Here is a 20450-nt window from a genome sequence, read left to right on the forward strand (position 1 = left end):
TGTGTGTTGCTAAAAGAATGAATGAATACCAGAGAGAATTCGTGTTTCTTCAGCAGATCCTATATTCATCTCTAAAGTGAAGGTTATCGTTGATCTCGTAGCATTACTCCAACAATTAAGTGAGAAAATACATGTAAAGCACCCAGCACAGTATCTTGCATCTAGTGAACTACTCATTACGTAGTAATAATGATTATGTTGAATTTTCTACCGTATTCTAAAAAGGAGGCGGAAGAAGCGAATCCTGCTTCAGGTAGGGAGTAGACAAGATGGCCTCCAGATTTGAGATTTGTAGTTTTTATGAGAATCCCTTCATTTCTATCCTTTTCATCCCTGATCTTCTTCCTCTGCCTTTCTAAAAGAAAGGCGCTTGCTCGTGGGAGCCATGCTCTTTGACATAGTAGGTTAACTAGTACACTTTTAACCGTGGCAGTAGGTTCTGTCCCAGTTAACCAGGGATGTTGTTGTTGTTGTTGTTGTTATTGTTCTGTTTTGTTTTTTACATCATTCATTTGTGCCTTGGAATGTGTGGATTCAAATTCCACCATGATTTTCCAGTGACTCTTATTTGCTTCTTATGTTTGATGCGTTTGTCACAGGCACACAAAAGACTTCACCAACAGCAGAATGGAAACTCTCCAAGAATTTTCTTTAATAGCCTCTTGGCACAGCGCATGGCAACAGCACTGCATGATGGTGAGGTGGAAACATGCCATTGCTATCTGGGAGATGATTTGCATAGCTGGCTTATGACTGCGTTTGTCAGTCACGTGGCCTTTTTTGACTAGAACGCTGCACGTTTTGGCTCCTGCGTTAATACATGAGTCACCTCGTGTTTTCAAACTCCTCATTAAGTATTGTTGTTATGTGTGTACTATGTTTTCTACAACACACACAAACTCAGCTATTCCATCTGTAGTCTTGGGGCCCTGGCAAATTTGGTGTAATTGTCATCGCAGAAGACATCAGTATTCCAGCTTAGTAGTGGATTGAAAGAAGTTGTTACATTTTTATACTAGGGCAGAACTGCCATCCCTAAGCACAGAGCAGTCTAGGGGCGCCCGGGTGGCTCAGTCAGTTGAGCATCTGACTTCAGCTCAGGTCATGATCTCACGTTTCGTGAGTTCGAGCCCCGCGATGGGCTCAGTGCTGACAGCTCAGAGCCTGGAGCCTGCTTCAGATTCTGTGTCTCCCTCTCCCTCTGCCCCTCCCCTGATCTCACTCTGTCTCTCTCTCTCTCAATAATAAATAAACGTTAAGAAAAAAGAAAAAAGAAAAAAGAATGGAGCAGTCTAAATGGCTGCCATCCCAGCCTATTTTCCATTTCCTTAAGCTACGGAGAGAAGTGTTGGTGTGGATCTTTGGGGATATTTCCCTCAGTCCTGGGAGAATGCCCCTAGAAATACATAGCCTTCTGGGTTACTTTCCCAAGGCTGCTGTAACAAATCACCATAAACCCGGTGGCTTAAAACAACAAAATATATTCTCTTGCATTTCTGCATTCAGAAGTTTGAAATGAAGGTATTGGCAGAAACTCACTTCCTCAAAAGGCTTCAGGGAAGAATCCTCCCTTGCTTCTTCCAGCTTCTGGTACCTCCAGGCATTCCAAGGCCTGTGGCTGCATAACCGTGATCTCTGCCTCTGTCTTCCTATCACCGTCTCCTGTGTGTGTCCTCTTCATCTGTGTCTTATGAAGACACTTGTCATAGGATTTAAGGTAATTTAGATAATCCAGGATGATCTCATCTCAAGGTTCTTAACTTAATGACATCTTCAAAGACCTTTATTTAATTAAAGTCATATTCAAAGCTTTTGCAGGTTAGGACAGTGCCATATCTTTTGGGGGGGGGAGCCATCATTCTACCTGCTATACCCCCTAACTGGCACTTACATATGCAGGCTCCTCCCACTACTCATGGAGTGATTCCCTGTCTGTGTGGAGGCTGAAATATTGGTCATTAAATAGGTAAGGAGAGTTAGAATTGACACTACTTACCACCATTTATTTCTACGTTCAAGGCACAGTAGTGTTTTATGTTTTAAAGACCTATTGAGTGTTTTTGGTCAATAGCCTGATGTATCTACAAAAGCAAATCAGCAACGGCTGTCCTCCATTGCTTTTAAAGACAAGTAGTATCCTGGTTAAGAAACAACCGCTCCACTGAACCACTAAACCACAACTGGATAAGTGTCCACTTCCCGCTGTCATGTTTTCAAAGGGACTTTAACAAACTAGCGAGTATCCTGGGCGGACCCTTTACCCTGGGTCGACTCCCCAGGAAGACAACGGAAAGAACCAGAGACAAAAAGGAGACAGGAGAGAAACCACCCATCCTCTCTTTAATTCGGGGTGGCTGCCATGTTTAGAGGGAGTGACTGTGATCTGTGTCACACGGCAAGGTCAAGGTAACAAAGGAAAGCAATCGGCTGTTGGGAAGCTGATGAGCTCCCCATCACTGTAGGTGTTTCAGGCAGAAGCTGGTAGGCCAGCTCACAGCCACGTTGTAAAGAGGATTCCTATACTTGGGGAGAAGCTAAGATTCTTACCCAACTCAAAGTCCTGTGATTTCTTCAAAGGTAATTCTAAAATCTCAGAGACAGATCATCATGTGACCAAACACTAGCGTGTGTATTTCTCTTCCTCGACTGGGGATTTGCTCACGTTCTTCCCCTACCTTGATTTCCTCCCACTTGTCCATATACCATGAAGCTTTGATGATGTGCCCTGAGGCCCAACTATTCCATGAACTTTCCTGGCCATTCCGGGTCACATTATACTGTTCTCTTGTCTCTTTGTCTCCAAAACTTGTCCCTGGCTCCTATTTGGGGGGGATCATACCCCTTGCCATACTCAATATGTTCTTTTTTTGCAGTGCTTTCGAATATTTCTTCTATATGTAAGCTCCATTTTTCTAATTAGACTTACACTCGCAGAGGATAACATTGAATTCCCTATGGTGTAGCAGGATTCTCGCACAGAGAGTCGGGACGCTGAGGCTTTTCTTTCCAGGAAACAACTTTATTCCTGCCGGCACCGCTCCGTTGGGTTCGTGCCCGAAGAACTGAGCCCTGAACGCCACATGGCATAGTTTTTTATATATTTTCTGTTTCTTTGTCTCCCATAATGGTAACATACAAACATGTAGTCTGATTAACTGGTCGCATGACACAGGGTCCTGAGGGATGTTGTCACGTACGTGTATAACCAGGTGGCCTTGAGGTGTTTTTTCCTTTTGCTTTCCTTAGGGAGGGGAACCCTACCACAGTGGGAGCTCCCCCAGAATCTAAGACAAATGCCAGGCATATAATAGGTGATCAACGAACATACATAGAATTGAAAAACAGCAGAAACAATGGTGAGAATTCAAATATCTTCCTTCACCTTGTCTTTCACTCTGTAAAACTTGGTTATCTGTTTTAATTTTTTTTTTTTTTTAACGTTTATTTATTTTTGACACAGAGAGAGACAGAGCATGAACGGGGGAGGGTCAGAGAGAGGGAGACACAGAATTGAAACAGGCTCCAGGCTCTGAGCTGTCAGCACAGAGCCCGATGCGGGGCTCAAACTCACAGACCGTGAGATCGTGACCTGAGCCGAAGTCGGACGCCCAACCGACTGAGCCACCCAGGCGCCCCATGGTTATCTGTTTTAAAAAAAATCCCGAATATGTTTTTCAGCCTTGGGTGGAAGAATGTCAGCTTGCTTCCCCACATTTCTCCTCTGAAATTATCTCTTCCCAGGATCCTATGGCGCTTCTTTGCATGAACAGAACCCTTGGTTAACACAAAATACTCTGCCTTCATTTTTGTTGTTGGCAGGGGGTCAGCTCCATCTCACCATGTTGATAGACCAGGAAACGAAAGGACATCTTTTCTGGGACAGAGTTCTTACAAAGAAACCCAAGTATGAAAGGGGTGCCATGACACCCAGGGGAAAAACAGTAAATCTTTAGTCAAGGGAGACAAAGCTCTTCTCCAACCAGCTTGTAAAAATCTTCCCTGGGCTTCTAGAACTTGTATCTGATTGGCTAGCCACTTGGGACGCTTTTCACTTAACTGCTTTTCTTGTTCTTCCCACTTCCTGACTATCTACATTCTCAGTCATTGACTCCAGACATGGTCTCCTTTTAGTTCAATTCTCCTTTAATTTCCTGAAGATATTTTGACCTCTTTAAAGACCACTTTATATATTTGTCCTTTCTAGTGGTGGCAACACTATGCAGGCAAGTATCTTTCAGTGATCCAATTAATGAATTGCTTGCTCCCTCTTGGGGATCGTTGATTTAGATATTAAGTAGATTCAGAACCAACCCTGACCTTTGCAACAGTCCATAAGCACCTGCCTTCTTTGTGTTCTCTCTCCTTTTCCTCTGCAAGGTATATGACTCCCCTGCCTCCTCAGCCCCCACTTCAAACCCTCGTAAGTTAAAAGACAGTTTTTATTTCATGTGTGACCGTTTTAATTCAGGTCACTAAAGCACTTAATGCCTCCCTATTACTGATGTGTCTGTAAGCTAAGGAATAGCCCACGGAGCATTCGTCCATCCTCTTAGTTCACAGTTGGTATTTATAAAAAAATTGATGGCACGTTATTGCTATCTCCAAGTTGCACACAGTTTATCTATAAAGTGTAATTATAAATGTACTTTGTTTAATAGACAAAGAGCTTGCCCTAACTGACAATTGCTTTCCCTCCAATAATCTAATTTAGGAGTTCCAGCCAGTGCCAGGGCAATGGTTAGACAAATACGCCCACAGATAATTGTTTAGAAAGAGAATGAGGCCATCGACGTGAAGAATTTTCCAGCACTATTCCATTTGATTCCCACATGAGTTTATTTCTGGTGTCCACAGTCCAGGATGAGGTTCCTGAATGACTGTGATCTCTGTGCTGAGGTATGGCCTCAGTGACCAGTGTGAACCAAGTTCTGAACCAGCCTGCATAGCTTCATCCAAATTGCAAAGCATCATCAACGATGAAACACCTTCAGCTCAGTTTCTAGAACCTAAAAGTTACTTCAGAAATCATCTGGTATAGGGGTTCTCAGTCCTTATGTGTTTTTTTTTTTTTAATTTTTATTTATTTTGAGAGAGAGAGCGAGAGCGTGCGTGAGCGGGGGAGGGGCACAGAAAGAGGGAGACACAGAATCTGAAGCAGTCTCCAGGCTCTGAGCTGTCGGCACAGAGCCCAACGCGGGGCTCGAACTCGGGAACAGTGAGATCATGACCTAGGCCAAAGTCAGATGCTTAACCAACCAAGCCCCCCAGGCGCCCCCTCAGTCTTTATGTGTTTGTGTAAAACATTAGGGTTGGGGAAAGGGATTAGGAGATTTTGAAAAAAAACATGAAATAAACCAGCAAAAATTAGGAAGCAAACACAGCGAGGGTAGGGCAGAGCCCCACGCTGTTTATATAGTGGTGGTGGCCTTGCTGGAGAGACTGTTTGTGTCACTTGACTGATAGGCACTCGAAACAGTGCTCTTTCGGGATCCAGTCATCCAGTGATCATTTTGGGGCCTGGCTTCAGATTACACTTTTTTCTTCTTGTTTGAAATCTTCCTCCTTTGTATGAGCCCTCAGTGACTGCTCAGCTAACGGTGCCAGGTGACTAGGACACCACCTCAGACACTTTTCCTTTTCTGGTACTTGTGCACCAGAAGTTCTTTTCGCTTTTCTTTTCTTTTCTTTTTTCTTTTCTTTTCTTTTCTTTTCTTTTCTTTTCTTTTCTTTTCTTTTCTCTTCTTTTCTCTTTTCTCTTCTCTTCTCTTCTCTTTCCTTTCTTCTTTCTTCCTTCCTTCCTTTCTCCTTCCTTCCTTCCTTCCTTCCTTTCTTTCCTTTCTGAGGATCATCCAGAGCTTTAGGACTTTCAGTTCATCTCATGGCCCTCCCATTGGCTGCCCGTGGCCTGTCGCTTTTTTAACTTTTTCATTTATTACTGAATATCAGTGACAGTTAATCGATGTTGTGTTCTGGATGGGAAAAAAAAAATTGTCTCCGATTTGCCATTTGTTTAAATGGTTTCCATGTCTCTTTTCTCGTGTTCATTTTGTCAGTACATTCTAGATCACCATTTATCAAAATATAGGAATGCTTATAAACAAATGGGAGACTCCCAAACCTCAAATACCACTCATTCTTGGGATTGGGTTATACACTGAGGATTCCAATACCAAACTGTTTAGCCACGGAGGAATTTCTGTTTATATAAATCCACCTAATACCACTAAATATCTTTGCATTTTCTAAACTGTGTCCCTAGCTGCTACTTTTATACTTTATTACCCTGGATTTTTTTTTTTTTTTTCCTTCTCGGTGCTCAAGAATTGCTAATAGCTTTCTCCAGGCCTCAGGGCGGTGTCTCAGTCTTGCAGCAGGGCAGATCAGCAATGACAGCAATGGCCTTCTACTGCCACCAAGAAAGCAGACACAGTCCTAGGCTCTGAGTGCCGTTACTCCATTCCACTATATCCTAGAGTTTGGGGGCTCATTCTACCCATACCTCGTAGGAGGGACACTGAATAATCTGGAAAGTTGCAGAGGATGGTCAGCTTCGCAGAGTATATGGAAACTTGAAGGAATGCCACATAGCCCAAGGCCGCTGGCCCCGGGGGAGGAAAAAGGTGTCATCCAACAATTAAAGGACTTAAGGAATTTGATATATTCTAAGTAGCTCCCGGGATACATCTGGCACCCATGGAGGGGTTGGTGAGTTCTAGAGAGGGATTTTTTTTTTCTTTTTAGAGAGGCGAATTTTTGCTCTGTATATGGACTGTCCCCCCTAGTAGTTAGAGCTCTCCAAAGCAGGATGATCTATTTTATAAGGTAATAAAGGCCTGTTTCATTTAGGGAGCTTCTCTCAAGGCTCCCTTTCAACACCAAGAATCTATGGCTCAATGTTTCGTCTTTCTCAAGGTTAAGGTCCCGATGTGGGGCACGCTGCCATGGACTATAAGATGAATTCTTTTTGATAATATGAAGTCCCATTACTATTGTTGTAAAAGTGTGACTCATGCAGCCATCCAGGAGAAGCTCTGGAGTCAAGTCTTGTCCTTGGAGTGAGAAGAAACTGTGACATTGTCAGCGCAGCCTGCCAAGGGATATGGTTATCCATTGCCTTTCCAGTGCATTATATGGTTTATCAAGGTCACCTTGGGTAACCATCTTTTATAAAGCCAGCGTGCATTTAAAGGAGAATTAGCAGAATAGTAGCACACCAGGGACTCCATTGTTCTGGTAGGTTATTTCATGCAGACAATTTTCCGTTTCCAAACAGGTTGTACCCCAAGGGCTGTTCTTAAGACTATTGGATTTTTAGTGCAGGTGACCGTATACATATGACCTCTAACGACCTTCTTTGCGTGCAGACAGCGCCGACTCACTTTGCTCTGGAATGCATCTCTGTTGTCAGCCACCGAAGTTTTAGAATTTGAAAGTTAGGTCGAAGAACTTCTGTACAAGTGTCGGGCATGACCACAAAGTGGCGGAAGAAAGGAAGCAGGGATTAAGGAGAGAGATGGAGATTTTGAGTTTTCCTGGCACTTTTCACCACTGCGTTGGTAGGCCACCTGTATGTCTAAAAGTCATCTTGGGCCTCTATTGCACCCCAAATCACAGGAAAGACAGAAAAGATGGTTCCTAAGCCACCATAGGGGTCTACTGAGGAAGTGTAAGATTTTCATCCCCACTCCTACCCAGCCCCCCATATACACCCAAGGAGGAAATCTACTTCCCTTCTCTTTCTCCAAACTGCAAAAACGCCAGGGCCAGAAGTGCCGAGGGCTGGTACACTCGATAACAGATGGACTCAGCTAACAAGCCCTCTCGCTGACATTTGGAAGGAAAAATCGTTTACCTTTCAAGCCTTAATGATCTTTGATCATTTCTTCTCAGTTCATGTCTTAAAAACATGATACATCATACAGGTTTATAAGATGTAAACTGGAAACAAGAAACCTTGCATAAATAATGTTCATGGTATTTTTTTATTTTTAAAAATTTGTTTAAGTCTATTTTGAGAGAGACGGGGGCAGCACAAGTGGGGGAGGGGCAGAGACAGAGGGTGAGAGAGAGGATCCCAAGCAGGCTCCACACTGTCAGCTCAGAGCCCAAGGCAGGGCTTGAACCCATGAAGCCATGAGATTATGACCTGAGCCAAAACCAAGAGTCAGACACTCAACCAACTGAGCCACCCAGGTGCCCATTAATCATAATTTTTCTTTTTTTTTTTTTTAAGTGTATTTATTTTTGAGAGAGAAAGAGAAAGAGGGGACAGGGGAGGGGAAGAGAGAGGGAGAGAGGACAGAAAAATCCCCGGCAGGCTCTGCACCATCGGCTCAGAGCCCAAGGTGAGGCTCAAACCCACGAACCGTGAGATCATGACCTGAGCCGAAACCACGAACGGGACACTTGACCAACTGAACCATCCAAGCACCCCATTAGTCATATTTTTAAAAGCCTACCTAGTTCTTTCTTTAGAGCCCAGACTGCTTTTTTGCTTTTTTTGGCCAATTATCTCATAATCTGTGTCTATTCATATAGGCTTTATTTAGTCTAAAGCAAAGTTGGAAAATACCAACAGCAGTGTTTACACTAATATTATGTTAAGGATCTGGTGTACTCGTATGGGCAAGTGCCAGGGAATTCAAATTTCTCTCAGAAAAACAGGAAAGGAAAGAAAAAAGAATTGGGGCTGGAGCTAGAACCTTGCCGGTTTTGTTTACCTGTTCCATTCATTTAGTGTCCACCATTTTGGCACTCAGTAAAGTCAAAGAATATTTTTAATCAGAGCCTTGGAAAAACCTATTCGCAATGGTTCTAAAGAGATTTTTAAACCCAATTTCCTGGGGCTCTTCTATTTGCTTAGTTGCATTCCAAGGAAGTCATGATGATGGGGGTGGGGGGAGATGTGTGGCCACAATGTAGCAAAATAGGAACAGAAACTAGAATCAGCACCATTTCTTGGTTTGTTTCTTTTTTGGTGTAACTGGCAAGTTACTTACATGTCACACACTTCAACTTCCTCATCTGTTAAATGAAAACAAACAAAGGGCACCTGGGTGGCTCAGTCAGTCCAGCATCAGACTACGGCTCTGGTCATGCTCTTGCGGTCTGTGAGTTCAAGCTCTGCGTCGGGCTCTGTGCTGACAGCTTGGAGCCTGGCACCTGCTTCAGATTCTGTGTCTCCCTCTCTCTCTGCCCCTCCCCTGCTCATGCTCTGTGTCTCTCTCTCTGTCAAAAATAAACACTAAAACAGAATTTTTTTTTAAATGAAAACGAACAAAACCGAACAACCCTGGGGATTTGTGTGGATTAAATAACATACTGTATATAAGGCCACCAAGTACAGTGCCGGGCACATGGTAAATGCTCAAAACTTGTCAGAAAGCAAAGAAAAAAAGATTCTCCCAAAAGCCAACTGCCCAAAACAAAGCAAAACCCTCTGCTTTATTAGCAAAGAATCCTCTGTGCTGAAACTCTGTTTCTGAAAGAGATTTTATAGTATCGATCTGGTGGCTTGCTTTTTTTTTGTTTTTGTTTTTTTGTTTTTAAGCTAGGGCTCTTCTACCAATAAGGAAATTGATGTGTCAGAGACATAAAAATGGAGCTGGGACTGGGTGGGGTGGAGAAGTGGGCAAATCTCTACCCCACCTGCCTTCCTTCCGTCCCTCCCATGGAAGGCTCTCAGGCACCTGCCACTTTCTAGAACACAGTCTGAAAACCAAACATCTGGTCCAGTCACACCATTTCACCCATAAAGGCATGGCCCAGAAATGGGAAGCTGTTTTTTCAGTGGTAAGACCAGAGCGACAGCTGCATTCCTATCACTTTTCAGTATAGCACAGGGAGGAGGAATGGAGAGGACCCAAACACGTGGGAAGATTTGACAAAACTCTTGTCAAAGTTCAAAATATGTGAACTTTTTTTTTTTTTCCTCTAGTGGATGATAATCTTTCGGGTGGCCCGTTTCCGTTTTCATGTTTATTTTTGGACTGTTTTTCATGCCACTTAAAGCATTTCCTGTGTGGTTCCAGTACCTTCTATCAGCCTGAGGACGAATAGCAGCTGTGTATGTTTCCATGAAATTTGACTAGAAACCACTTCACCCCCTTCTGCACTCTCTACCTTAGTCTTCTGTGTTCTCTTTTGATGCTAAATCAAATGCTATGATCTAAGTGTTTTCACATTCAGGGCATTTTATTTCAACCTTCTGACCAGAGTGTTCTTTCAGGCACATTAGCACAGGACAGAAATGTAAACACGAAGCTGACCCACTGAAAGCTTGAAGTCCATGTATTTTCTTTTGGAGATAAGGCTGTACTCCTACAAACAACCTTGGACTTAATTTGGAAAAGAAAAAAGATACAACACAGTTTATGACTCTGGTGTGCCATATTTCCAAATGCAGCTAGTTTCCTGTTAGGTTACTCATGTGTCTTTATGTCTTGTGGAACGCTTGATGTCTTTTCGTTTACTTCCCAAAATGAAGAATGTTGAAGGGGGTTGGGGGAGGGTGCAGGATTTTTATTTTTATTTTTAAGTAGGCTTCACGGCCAGCGCAGAGCCCAACGCGGGGCCTGAACTCAGGACCCTGAGATCAAGACTCAGACGCTTCATTCACTGAACCACAAGGGGACCCCATGGGGTTCTTAATTCTCATGAGAGATGACCCAGGGTCACCTCGCGCACACTTCCGGTTACTTGTGCCGTCTGTGTCCCCTGGACTGGTGACCCCACGAGAGCAGCAGTGTGTTTTTAAAGCTCTCTTGAAGGTCTCCTCCACACCCAGCTTACTACCTAGCTCAGAGCTGGCGCTCAAAAAACATTTATGGAATGATTCCAAGAGACATCCTAGATGTTAATCGGGAACGTTAAAAACTCCATCATTTAGACACCTATACGAGAGGAAAATCCATAGTGTGATAGTATTCTGCTTTGAAATATATATATGATTAAATAAAAGAGTACTGTTAAAATGAAACAAAAAGACCCCTTGTAGGAACTATAGCTTTCAATTTCTAGGTCAAGGGAGCTAGACTGGAATGAATGCAGTAACAAATGCATGTAAAAATAGTAACTAATATTGGGGCACCTGGGTGGCTGAGTCGGTTAAGTGTCAGACCGCGGCTCGGGTCGTGATTCAAGCCCCGTGGGTTCAAGCCCGGCGTAGGGCTCTGTGCTGACAGCTCAGAGCCTGGAGCCTACTTTGGATTCTGTGTCTCCCTCTCTCTCTCTGCCTCTCCCCCAGTCGTCTCTCAAAAATGAATAAAAGTCAACAAATTAAAAAAAAAATAGTAGCTAATATTGACTGAGCATGTACTATATTCCAGATATGATGCTGAGAGCTCTCTGTCGCGTATCTTGTGCAATCCTCACAATAGTCCTATGAGGCCGGCTACTGTTATCCTCATTTTCCAGCTATGGATTAAATGGCTGGCCCACAGCGGTGGTGGGATTTGAACCCAGGCGGTACAGCTGGAGAGCCCACATAACTGCCAAATGCCCGATTGAATGAATGAAATGCATATGGAGGGAAACATGCTCTCACCACAGTAAAAACGCTACAGACTCCCCAGTTCTCGGTTCTTCTGACGAGAGTTGAAGGCTCTGATGTCCTACCTTCTCTGAGTTTTAGAGAAAGTTGGGAGGAAAGATAAGAAAAAGCCATTAGAGTGTTCACTGTTTTTCTTCTTGTCCCGATCTGACAGAGCAACTTCTAAATCTCTAATTTATAGTCTATATAATTTATGGTCTAATTTAATTTTACTAACAATTTATATCTCTGGGGATTTCCCGGATAGTCCCCGATGGTTTTTACCACCCAGCGCGAGGATGTTAAAGGCCAACGTTATTCCCACCAGGATGGATGGTAAACTGAGGCATAAGGAGGCCAAGTCACTTGCCCAAGGTCATGTCAGTCACCAGAGGGGGCAGTGAGCCCTGGCCTTCTGAATCCCAGCTCAGTCCCCCGCCCGCGGGCGGCAGGGTGTCAAGTCCATTGCTTAGTCTCCAGTCTCATGGAAACGAAGATCAGCTGTCTTGTTCTCTTTTAGGTCTGTGGATGGCTCCTGGAAGATCGTGATTTTCTCCGGAGGAAATACTGTTGCCCTGGGCTGGTTTCCTGCCATACTGTGTCCCGAGTTGACCATGAGCCAGCCAGACCCTGCCTGTCCCCCTGACCCCAGCTCTGCACCCCTGTGTGTGGTGTGTGGCCAAGCCCACTCCCCTGAGGAAAACCACTTCTACACCTACGCAGAAGATGTGGACGATGACCTCGTGTGCCACATCTGCCTGCAGGCTTTGCTGGACCCTCTGGACACTCCCTGTGGACACACCTATTGCACGCTCTGCCTCACCTGCTTCCTGGTGGAGAAGGACTTCTGCCCCGTGGATCGTAAGCCTGTGGTGCTGCAGCATTGCAAGAAGTCCAGCATCCTGGTCAACAAGCTTCTCAACAAGCTGCTGGTGACCTGCCCGTTCCCGGAGTACTGCACCGAGGTCCTGCAGCGCTGTGATCTCGAGCAGCACTTTCAGACAAGGTAGGGCCTCCCTGGTTGGCCGGCTCCGAGCCGCCCGCCCTCCCTCCCGGGGGCAGCTGGCCTCACCTGCCTCCCAAGAGCAGGGCCGTCCTTGGGGCTGGGTGCTCCGCAAGATGCCGTTTCTCTGTCTTCTTTTTTTGCAGCCAGGGCAAGCATCCGCTCAAAGGAAACCTTTTAGGTGTTTATAACCGTGGTTCAGGGTGAGAGAACAGCCCGTGATAGAGTTGGGGTGTGCAGGTGTGTGTGTGTGTGGTGGGGGCGGGGGGAGGGGGGGAATGTTTTCTCGTGGTAACATATGCATGACATTCGCCATTTTAACCAGTTTTAAGAGTACGGTTCAGTGGTATTTAAGTGCATTCACACAGTTGTGCAGCCATCACCACAATCCATTACCAGAACTTTGCTCACCTTCCAGAATCAAAACCGTACCTATTAACCCCAGATTCGCCATTCCCTCCTGTCCGGCCCCTGATGACCACCATGCTGCTTTCTGTCTCGATGAATCTGACTGCTCTGGGAGCCTAAGAGAAGAGGAATTGTACGATATTTGTCCTTTTGTGGACTGGCTTGTTTCATATGGGCGTGTTCTGAAATGTCAGAGATCCTGGAAAGGTCTGATGAGCAGCTTTCTCTGAGGCTCGTGGCCCCCAGAAGATTTCCTGATGGGCATTGCTTACCTTTTCACATCAGAAAAAAAATGTCTCCCAGTTTGGTGCATGATTCTTAAGATTTCTTCTGTATGGGAATTGACAAAGCCCACTGTTCTTTAAGGAGATGTGAGGTATTGCCAACTGACTTTTAAAAGGAGAAACGTACAGGGGCACCTGGGTGGCTCAGTCGGTTAAGCGTCCGACTTGGGCTCGGGTCATGATCTCGTGGTCTGTGAGTTCAAGCCCTGCATCAGGCTCTGTGCTGCCAGCTCAGAGCCTGGAGCCTGCTTTGCATTCTGTGTCTCCCTCTCTCTCTGCCCCTCCCCTGCTCACGCTCTCTCTCTCTCTCTCTCTCTCTCTCTCTCTCAAAAATGAATAAACATTGAAAAAAATAAGAATATTAAGGAGAAATGTAGGAAACTTCTGTCTTCCGGAGAATTTCTGCTGAATTTTCAGCCAGGGTACACACCGGTGGCAGACCAATGGTGTGACCGCCCCTGCTGGTGGCGAGCAACAGGTCCACTCCACTTATCTGCCTCTCATTTTGTCCACTTACATTGTCACATTCCTGGGCATTCCTGTGCGGATGGCCTCAGGGCAGCCCCGGGTCTTGCTCCGCAATGAGGTGCTCAGAACATTTCAGATGGTTACGGGAGGATGAACAGTAATACCACAATTATTTTGTACGAGGAAATTTGGAAGCTGGTGTTTATCTTGGTTCCTTGGTCATGATGAGGGCAAGAGGTAGGTGCCGGTGTTTTTTTCTAAAGGTCACATACTTGAGGTTGTGAATCTGAGTGTTTTTCAGGACAGGCAGATTCTCTAACATAGAAGTTTGCATCGAGGGGGGCACCTGGGTGGCTCAGTCGGTTAAGCGTTTGACTTCAGCTCAGATCATGATCTCGCGGTTTGTGAGTTCGAGCCCCGTGTCAGGCTCTGTGCTGACAGCTCCTGGATCCCGCTTTGGATTCTGTGTCTCCCTCTCTCTCTGCCCCTCCCTGCTCTCTCTCTCTCTCTCTCTCTCAAAAATAAATAAACATTAAAAAAAAAAAAGTTTGCATCCAGGGCAATGGCCTGGGTGTGATGCTTAGCATTTGGTTTCCGTGGTAATTATGTCAGCAAACTCGCTTTTCTTCCCAACACGTTGAGTGAAAGACATCTAACTCGGGTTTGCGGGTTGCCTCTGACCCTCTGTTGTTGCCATCTATTGTTGTTGCCTCTGTGGTTGGCATCTGAACTAGGGTGCCCTTCTCATTGCCCAGAAGGAGGTGTGGCCAGAGGAGAAGAGGGTGCGGGGGTCTATTTGTGGCCTTTGCTGGAAGTTTGACCTGGGGAGGAGAGGCCCTGTCTGGAGGGAAGGGGTCTGGGATAGGTCAAAGTGAGGCAGATGCTGACAGATGCTGGCACAGAGTCAGGGGCCAAGGCTGGGGCCATACTGGCTGAGGGAGGTGAGAAGCGGTGGAGAAAGGGGAGAGCTCCCTCTACACATCACATTCCCATGCTCCCGACATTTGCACCCCTTACCTTTGTGTTTGAGAGCTGTATGAGTTTCCTATCGCTGCTGTAACAAGTGATCACCAACCCAGGGGCTTCAAGCCATGCGAATGTCTTATCTTAAGGTTCTGAGAGCCAGAAGTCCAGTGAGAGGTGCATTGGACTGACATCAGGTCAGAGAGGGCCAATTCTCTCTGGTTCTAGGAGAGAATCCCCTCCCTTTTGCCTAGCTTCTGGAGGCTGCCTGCCTTCCCTGACCTGTGGCCTCATTCCCTACCTTCAAAGCCAGCAGTGTAGAATCTTCCAGTCTCTCTGCCTGCCTGTCTCTGCCTTTCGTCTCTTTCTCTCTCTCTCCGTGTCTCTTTCTTTCTGTCGATCTCTTTGTCTCTCTCTCTCTCTCTGTCTCTCCCTTTCTCTCTCACCCCTCTCCCTCTTTCTCCCTTTCTCCCTTTCTCTCTTTCTTTCTTTTCCTTTCTTTCTTTTCTTTTCTTTCTTTCTTTCTTTCTTTCTTTCTTTCTTTCTTTCTTTCTTTCTTTCTTTCTTTCTCCCTTTCCCTCTCTCTCCCTCTTTCTTGCTTGCTTGCTTGCTTGCTTGCTTTCTGCCTCTCTCTCTCTCCCCCTGTCTCCTCTTTCTGTCTGTCTGTCTGCCTGCCTGTCTGCCTCTCGCTCCTCTGCTTCCATCATCACATCTCCCTCTGTGGCTTTGGCCTTCCTGCCTCCCTCTTCCAAGGACACTTGGCGACTACATTGGGCCCAGTTGGATAATCTACAATCATTTCTTCACCTGAAGATCCTTAAGTTAGTCAAATCTACAAAGTCCCTTTTGCCATGTTAAGGTAACATATCCCCGGGTTCTGAGGATTGGGAGACGGCCGTCTGTGGGGAGAGGCCTTGTTCTGCTCCCCACGGGGGCTCCACAGGGGAGGGGTAAGAGAGTGGAGAGAGAAGGAAGGAAATGGAGGTGGTCTCTTGAAGGAACATGAACACACAGCAGCTCTTCCTCACCTCCTCATCAAGAACTGGTTTCGGGCCAAGAGTACCCCCAAAACACTGGGTGAGATGGCATATGGATAGGAGGGTGAGTTCACAACAGAAGTGGGGCAGCAGAAGGGCTGGGAAGGGGCAGGTGGGTCCTACGGGGCCTCTGGGAGCCCCTCAGCTTCCCAGACTGGGAATGGCCTTCACCTGCCCACACAGGCCGTGTGACCCCCACACCACAAGAAGCCCAGGAAAAGGTCTGGACGAACCCTCGGCCGATAATGCTATGCACAGTTGGAAAACAACAGGAGGAAAGAACGCAAAACTAATTGAAATCACCTCTTCACACGGAGGCCTCAGAGTTTTTCACAGGCAGCCATCTGCAGCTCCCTGGGGAGAGGAAAACTCCCACGTGAGGGAGGTGAGGGCCTCAACACCCGTTCTTGATCTTCCCCCACACGTCGGCTCTCTAAGTAGGTTGAAACCAACGTTTCCAAAAATATGTTGTATATATTAGTCATCAAATGCTTAATATACACTTCCGCCCCTCCCGCCCTCTGGCCGTCTGATTGGCAAGGATTCGAAACTTGGAGCTAATCCAGGACTTGACTCTGGAGCCCTGTTAGGCGTTGGGCCAGCAACTGGGCTAGTGGACTATCTCTTCCTCTCCTCAGAAGGGATATTAAGATTAAGTCATTACTACTCTGGAGTCCTCCCCCTTTTTAAAAATTTTTTTAATGTTTATTTATTTTTGAGAGAGACAGAGTGCGAGCCAGGGAGGGGCAGAGAGAGAGGGAGACCAGAATCGGAAGCAGGGTCCAGGCTCTGAGCTGGCAGCACAGAGCCCCACGCGGGGCTCAAACTCACGAACCATGAGATCATGACCTGCGCCGCAATGGGACGCTTAACCCGCTGAGCCACCCAGGCGCCCCTGGAGTCCCTTCAATTGGGAAAAACCAAGAGGTGACCAGGAAGCAAATGTTTTCCTTATATATCCATAGGAGACCTCCAGGTTGGTGGCTGTAGCTGCTTCACCCATTGGTCCTAGAAGATAGCTTTGCTTATCAATTTTGCATCTCAATTTCAAGATTTCACATGCAATGAGTTTTAAAAAAATATTATTTGGCCTGTGGCGTTGTAATGAATATGAACGAGGCAGGCTCAGATCCTACCTCGTACGGAGAACTTAACCATAAATCTGGCTGAGGATTGCCGTATGACAGATGTGGACCCACACATTCCCTACCAGCGGGTCCCAGTATGCTAACAGTCCCAGGCTTCATGGGCGAATCCAGACTTAGGTTTCTCTACCTACAAAATGGGCATTTATTTCAATTAGCTCCTTGAACACAAAGCTCTTCAGAAATGAGTCACATTTAGAATGTCACCCATTGTCCCTCCGGAAAAGAAGATATGGTAGAGAAATACTTCCAAATACTTCCCCTCCCCCCCCCCCCCACCCGAGCTGAGGTCTCTGTTCATGACCTGTCCAGAGGACCACTAATAATAGCAGGTGACCTGAGTCAGGAATGCAGGCAGGCAGCATCATGTCTTTAAACAAACGCTGCCTGTTTTCTCCAAAATTCGTGTCCTTTGTAAACATTATTATCCAGCCGCTTCAGACCCCGAGTTGAATGTAAATCCTTAAGCAAAACATTTCGGATTGACTGTGGTTGTACACGGTTGCCTGCACCAGTAACTCCTTGGACAGCTGTTCCTGACTTCAGACGAGAGGGTTCTTCCATGAGAGTAAGCCCGAACCTGTGAGCTAATGTCTGGAATCTTCGGGCTAATTCCGTTGACCTCTGTCCTCTTAGACGCTTGCAGACTCCCCTCGCATGGGTCTGCTGCAAAGAATTCCCCCGCGGGTGATATAGGCTTATGTTGAGTCAAGAGACAGCCTTCCTAACCAAGGACATTGACAGTGGATGTGGTAGAGGTGATGCAGGGGCCAGTCCACTGCGTCTCTCTTGACCTGGATCAGTGACGGGGTGTGTGGGAATATAGCTGTTACTTCCTTGATGCTCGGTGGGTGTCGTCTTAGGCTCCAGACCACATCTTCCTTGTGTAATATCGTCATCTGCATGCATCATATTTATCAACGATCCACTGTAGGACAGGCCCGGAATGAGAGAAAAATCTATACACACTGTGATTTCTGCCTTAGGAAATGACCCTTTAAGAGTAGAGAAGTCGAAACCACACACACACACACACACACACACACACACACATTGAATTGTTTCACGGGATAAGTGCCACTGGCCTTTAGCTTCCTTCTTATGGAAGATAATAACAATGGGAGATAAGAAAGCTGACCCTACTGGCAGGAACAAAGAGATCATTGTTGGATGTTTTGAAAACAGCCCTGCATGAAAATGCATATTTGGCCCAAGACTCACCTGACTGAAGGCTCCCTGGGTTTATTGTTGTTGCTTTTGTTGTCGTTTTTAATTAAATTTGCACCCAGAGTCCTGGAGTTTCTTCTCCAAAGACCAACCCTGCAGGTTCTCTTGACCTTTCCTCCTCTCAGGTGGCTCTTTTCTGTAGTTCGCCCGTGGAGCGTGTGCACAGTGACTGTCTGTAGTGTCCAGAAGATGGTGCTGCTGGAGGGAAGGTCTAGGGGAGTCTTACCCTACGGAAAGATGGGGAGGTTACGAGTCTCGTTGGTCATGTCAGCCAGGCTTGACCTATTCACCATAACTGTTTTGACATTCATTCTTCAAGTGACATCCTAGTCTTGAACCCAACTGTTGCCTGGCTCCTACCTGGCTGAGAGCTGCTCTCTTCACTCTCCCGGGCATGGAAGAAATGAGGCAATTGTCCTGCATTGCTCCCTGAGGGACCCATTGCTTTTCCATTACGCTCCAAGCAATCTGCTAAAGAAACAACATTCTCCTGGGCGCTCGTGCCCAGAAATCTTCTTTACATATTTCCTTTATTCCTGGACATTTATTATCTCTCTGTACAAACGCTTGACCCCTCCCGTGGCTCTTGGCACGTTTGAAGTCCTGAGATCCTTTTGTTTTGTTTTGCTGCTTTGCCTCTGATCAAGAAAGGTTGGTCTCAAAGTTGACTCTGTAACCATGTTCAATTTTATGTCATGCAGTATTTATTGAGCATCTATTGTGTTCTAGGCACTATGGCGAGGCTATAATAGAGAACAAGACCAGTAGACTTCTGCCTTCAAGCAGTTCCTGGTTTAGTGAAGAGAAAAGAGACAAGAAAACAGGAGCTTCTGGGTGATATCTGAGATGACATTTAAGGATAACTTAGCTGGGCAAAGGGGACAAAGATTAGGGTTAGGGCTATTTACTGGCAAGGTAGCTACAGAATATGGCCATTTGAAGGTGAGATTTCATCTGCGGGGGGGTGTATTAGGATTGTAGCTAATGGCAGGTATCAGAAAATTGAAGTTACATTGGTTTCACTTTGTAAAAGTTTTATTTTTCTTATATCACAGAAACTATGGGTGTATGAAGTCCATGATTTGTATGATGTTATCGTGATGCCATCAATAATCCAGGCTCTTTCAGCTTTGGGGATTAGCTTTCAGCCTCAACTTGTCACCTCTTGGTTCCCAAATGGCTGCCTAATCGCCAACATCATATCCAAGTTCCAGGCAGAAATAACCAGCTAGGAAGAACCAGGCAGGGAGGGCAAATTGACAATATGCATACTGAGACTTTTCCTTTAAAAAGCTTTCTGGGATGCCTCACCCAGTAATTTCTGCTTATGCCTCATTAGCCAGTATTGTGTTGTATGGCCACCCATCTGTGAGACAGGCTAACGTGCATTACCACCGTGAGCTAAATGTAGGCTCCGTGAAAAGGAAGAAGAGAAGGTGAGATACTGGATAGGCAACCAGCAGTTTTTGCAGTAGTGACATAGACAACCTCAAAAAACAATTCCTTTGTTTTTATATTGCATTCCTTTCCATTAATGGATTTTATTCTCTTGAAATGCAAGGAGGTAAAAGGGCAGACATCCTTCTTTTGTCATAGAGACTTGGAGGAACAATCTGACATGTCCAAAGTTATCAGAAATACAATCTAGCACACTATGAAACCCACAGCATTTATTATTTTCCAGGCTGTTCAGGAGCTGTGATCTATACAGCAGATCCCGGGCACTCCAGAAAAGCATGTCCCAGGACTCTGTGAAACTCCATATTCAGGAACAGACTGTAACATTTCATGCCCCTAATAGTGCAGAAGGGAAGAAAGGACGAGAAGAACAAAGCCTCTGGGAGGTGGGCGCTGAGCTGCCGGCAAGGCTCATTCACTGCTCTTAGTGGTTATTAATAACAATTTTTATAACAATAGCTAACGCTCATTGAGCCCTTTGTTCTTTATAGGCATTATCTCATTCCACCTTCATAACAGCACTATGAGTTAAGCACTATTGTTATTGTCTTTCTTTTACAGAGGAAGATAGAGCGGTTCAGAGAGGTTGAACAACATGCCCAGTGTCACACAGCCATCATGTGGCAGAGCTAGGGTTCAAAGTCATCTGTTTGACTCCAGGAACTAAATGCCAAACCTAACTTCCGTTTTACTGCTATTTCATGGTACTTCCTTCTCACCAGCCCTGACTCACTCTTGCATACCAGACTGACAGGGAATAGAATTCAAATTAGAGTCTCAACAAAACTATAAAGTAATACAGGTCCTGCTTTACCGGGATTGCTTATCTCTGATCTCAACTGTAGCAGTTAAGCCTGTACATTCGAAGGATCTACCGTATGTAAACTCTTTCAGTCCTGCCTCAGGTAAATGCACCTTCTCTGAGGC

General features: G+C 45.7%; 1 protein-coding gene across 2 annotated transcripts in view; it reads left to right on the forward strand.

Annotated features, from left to right (window-relative positions):
• Window positions 1–20450, forward strand: part of LNX1 (ligand of numb-protein X 1) — a 184213-nt gene that overhangs the window by 66780 nt on the left and 96983 nt on the right. For both annotated transcript variants that reach the window (XM_019469835.2, XM_019469826.2), the window contains exon 4: window positions 12051–12536. In XM_019469835.2, the coding sequence (XP_019325380.2) occupies window positions 12145–12536 (392 nt within the window). In that variant the 5' untranslated portion in view covers window positions 12051–12144. The remainder of the gene's footprint in view (window positions 1–12050; window positions 12537–20450) is intronic.

Source organism: Panthera pardus, unplaced genomic scaffold (genome assembly GCF_024362965.1).
Source record: "Panthera pardus isolate Hobbes unplaced genomic scaffold, ASM2436296v1 HiC_scaffold_13, whole genome shotgun sequence".
Classification (NCBI taxonomy): Eukaryota; Metazoa; Chordata; class Mammalia; order Carnivora; family Felidae; genus Panthera; species Panthera pardus.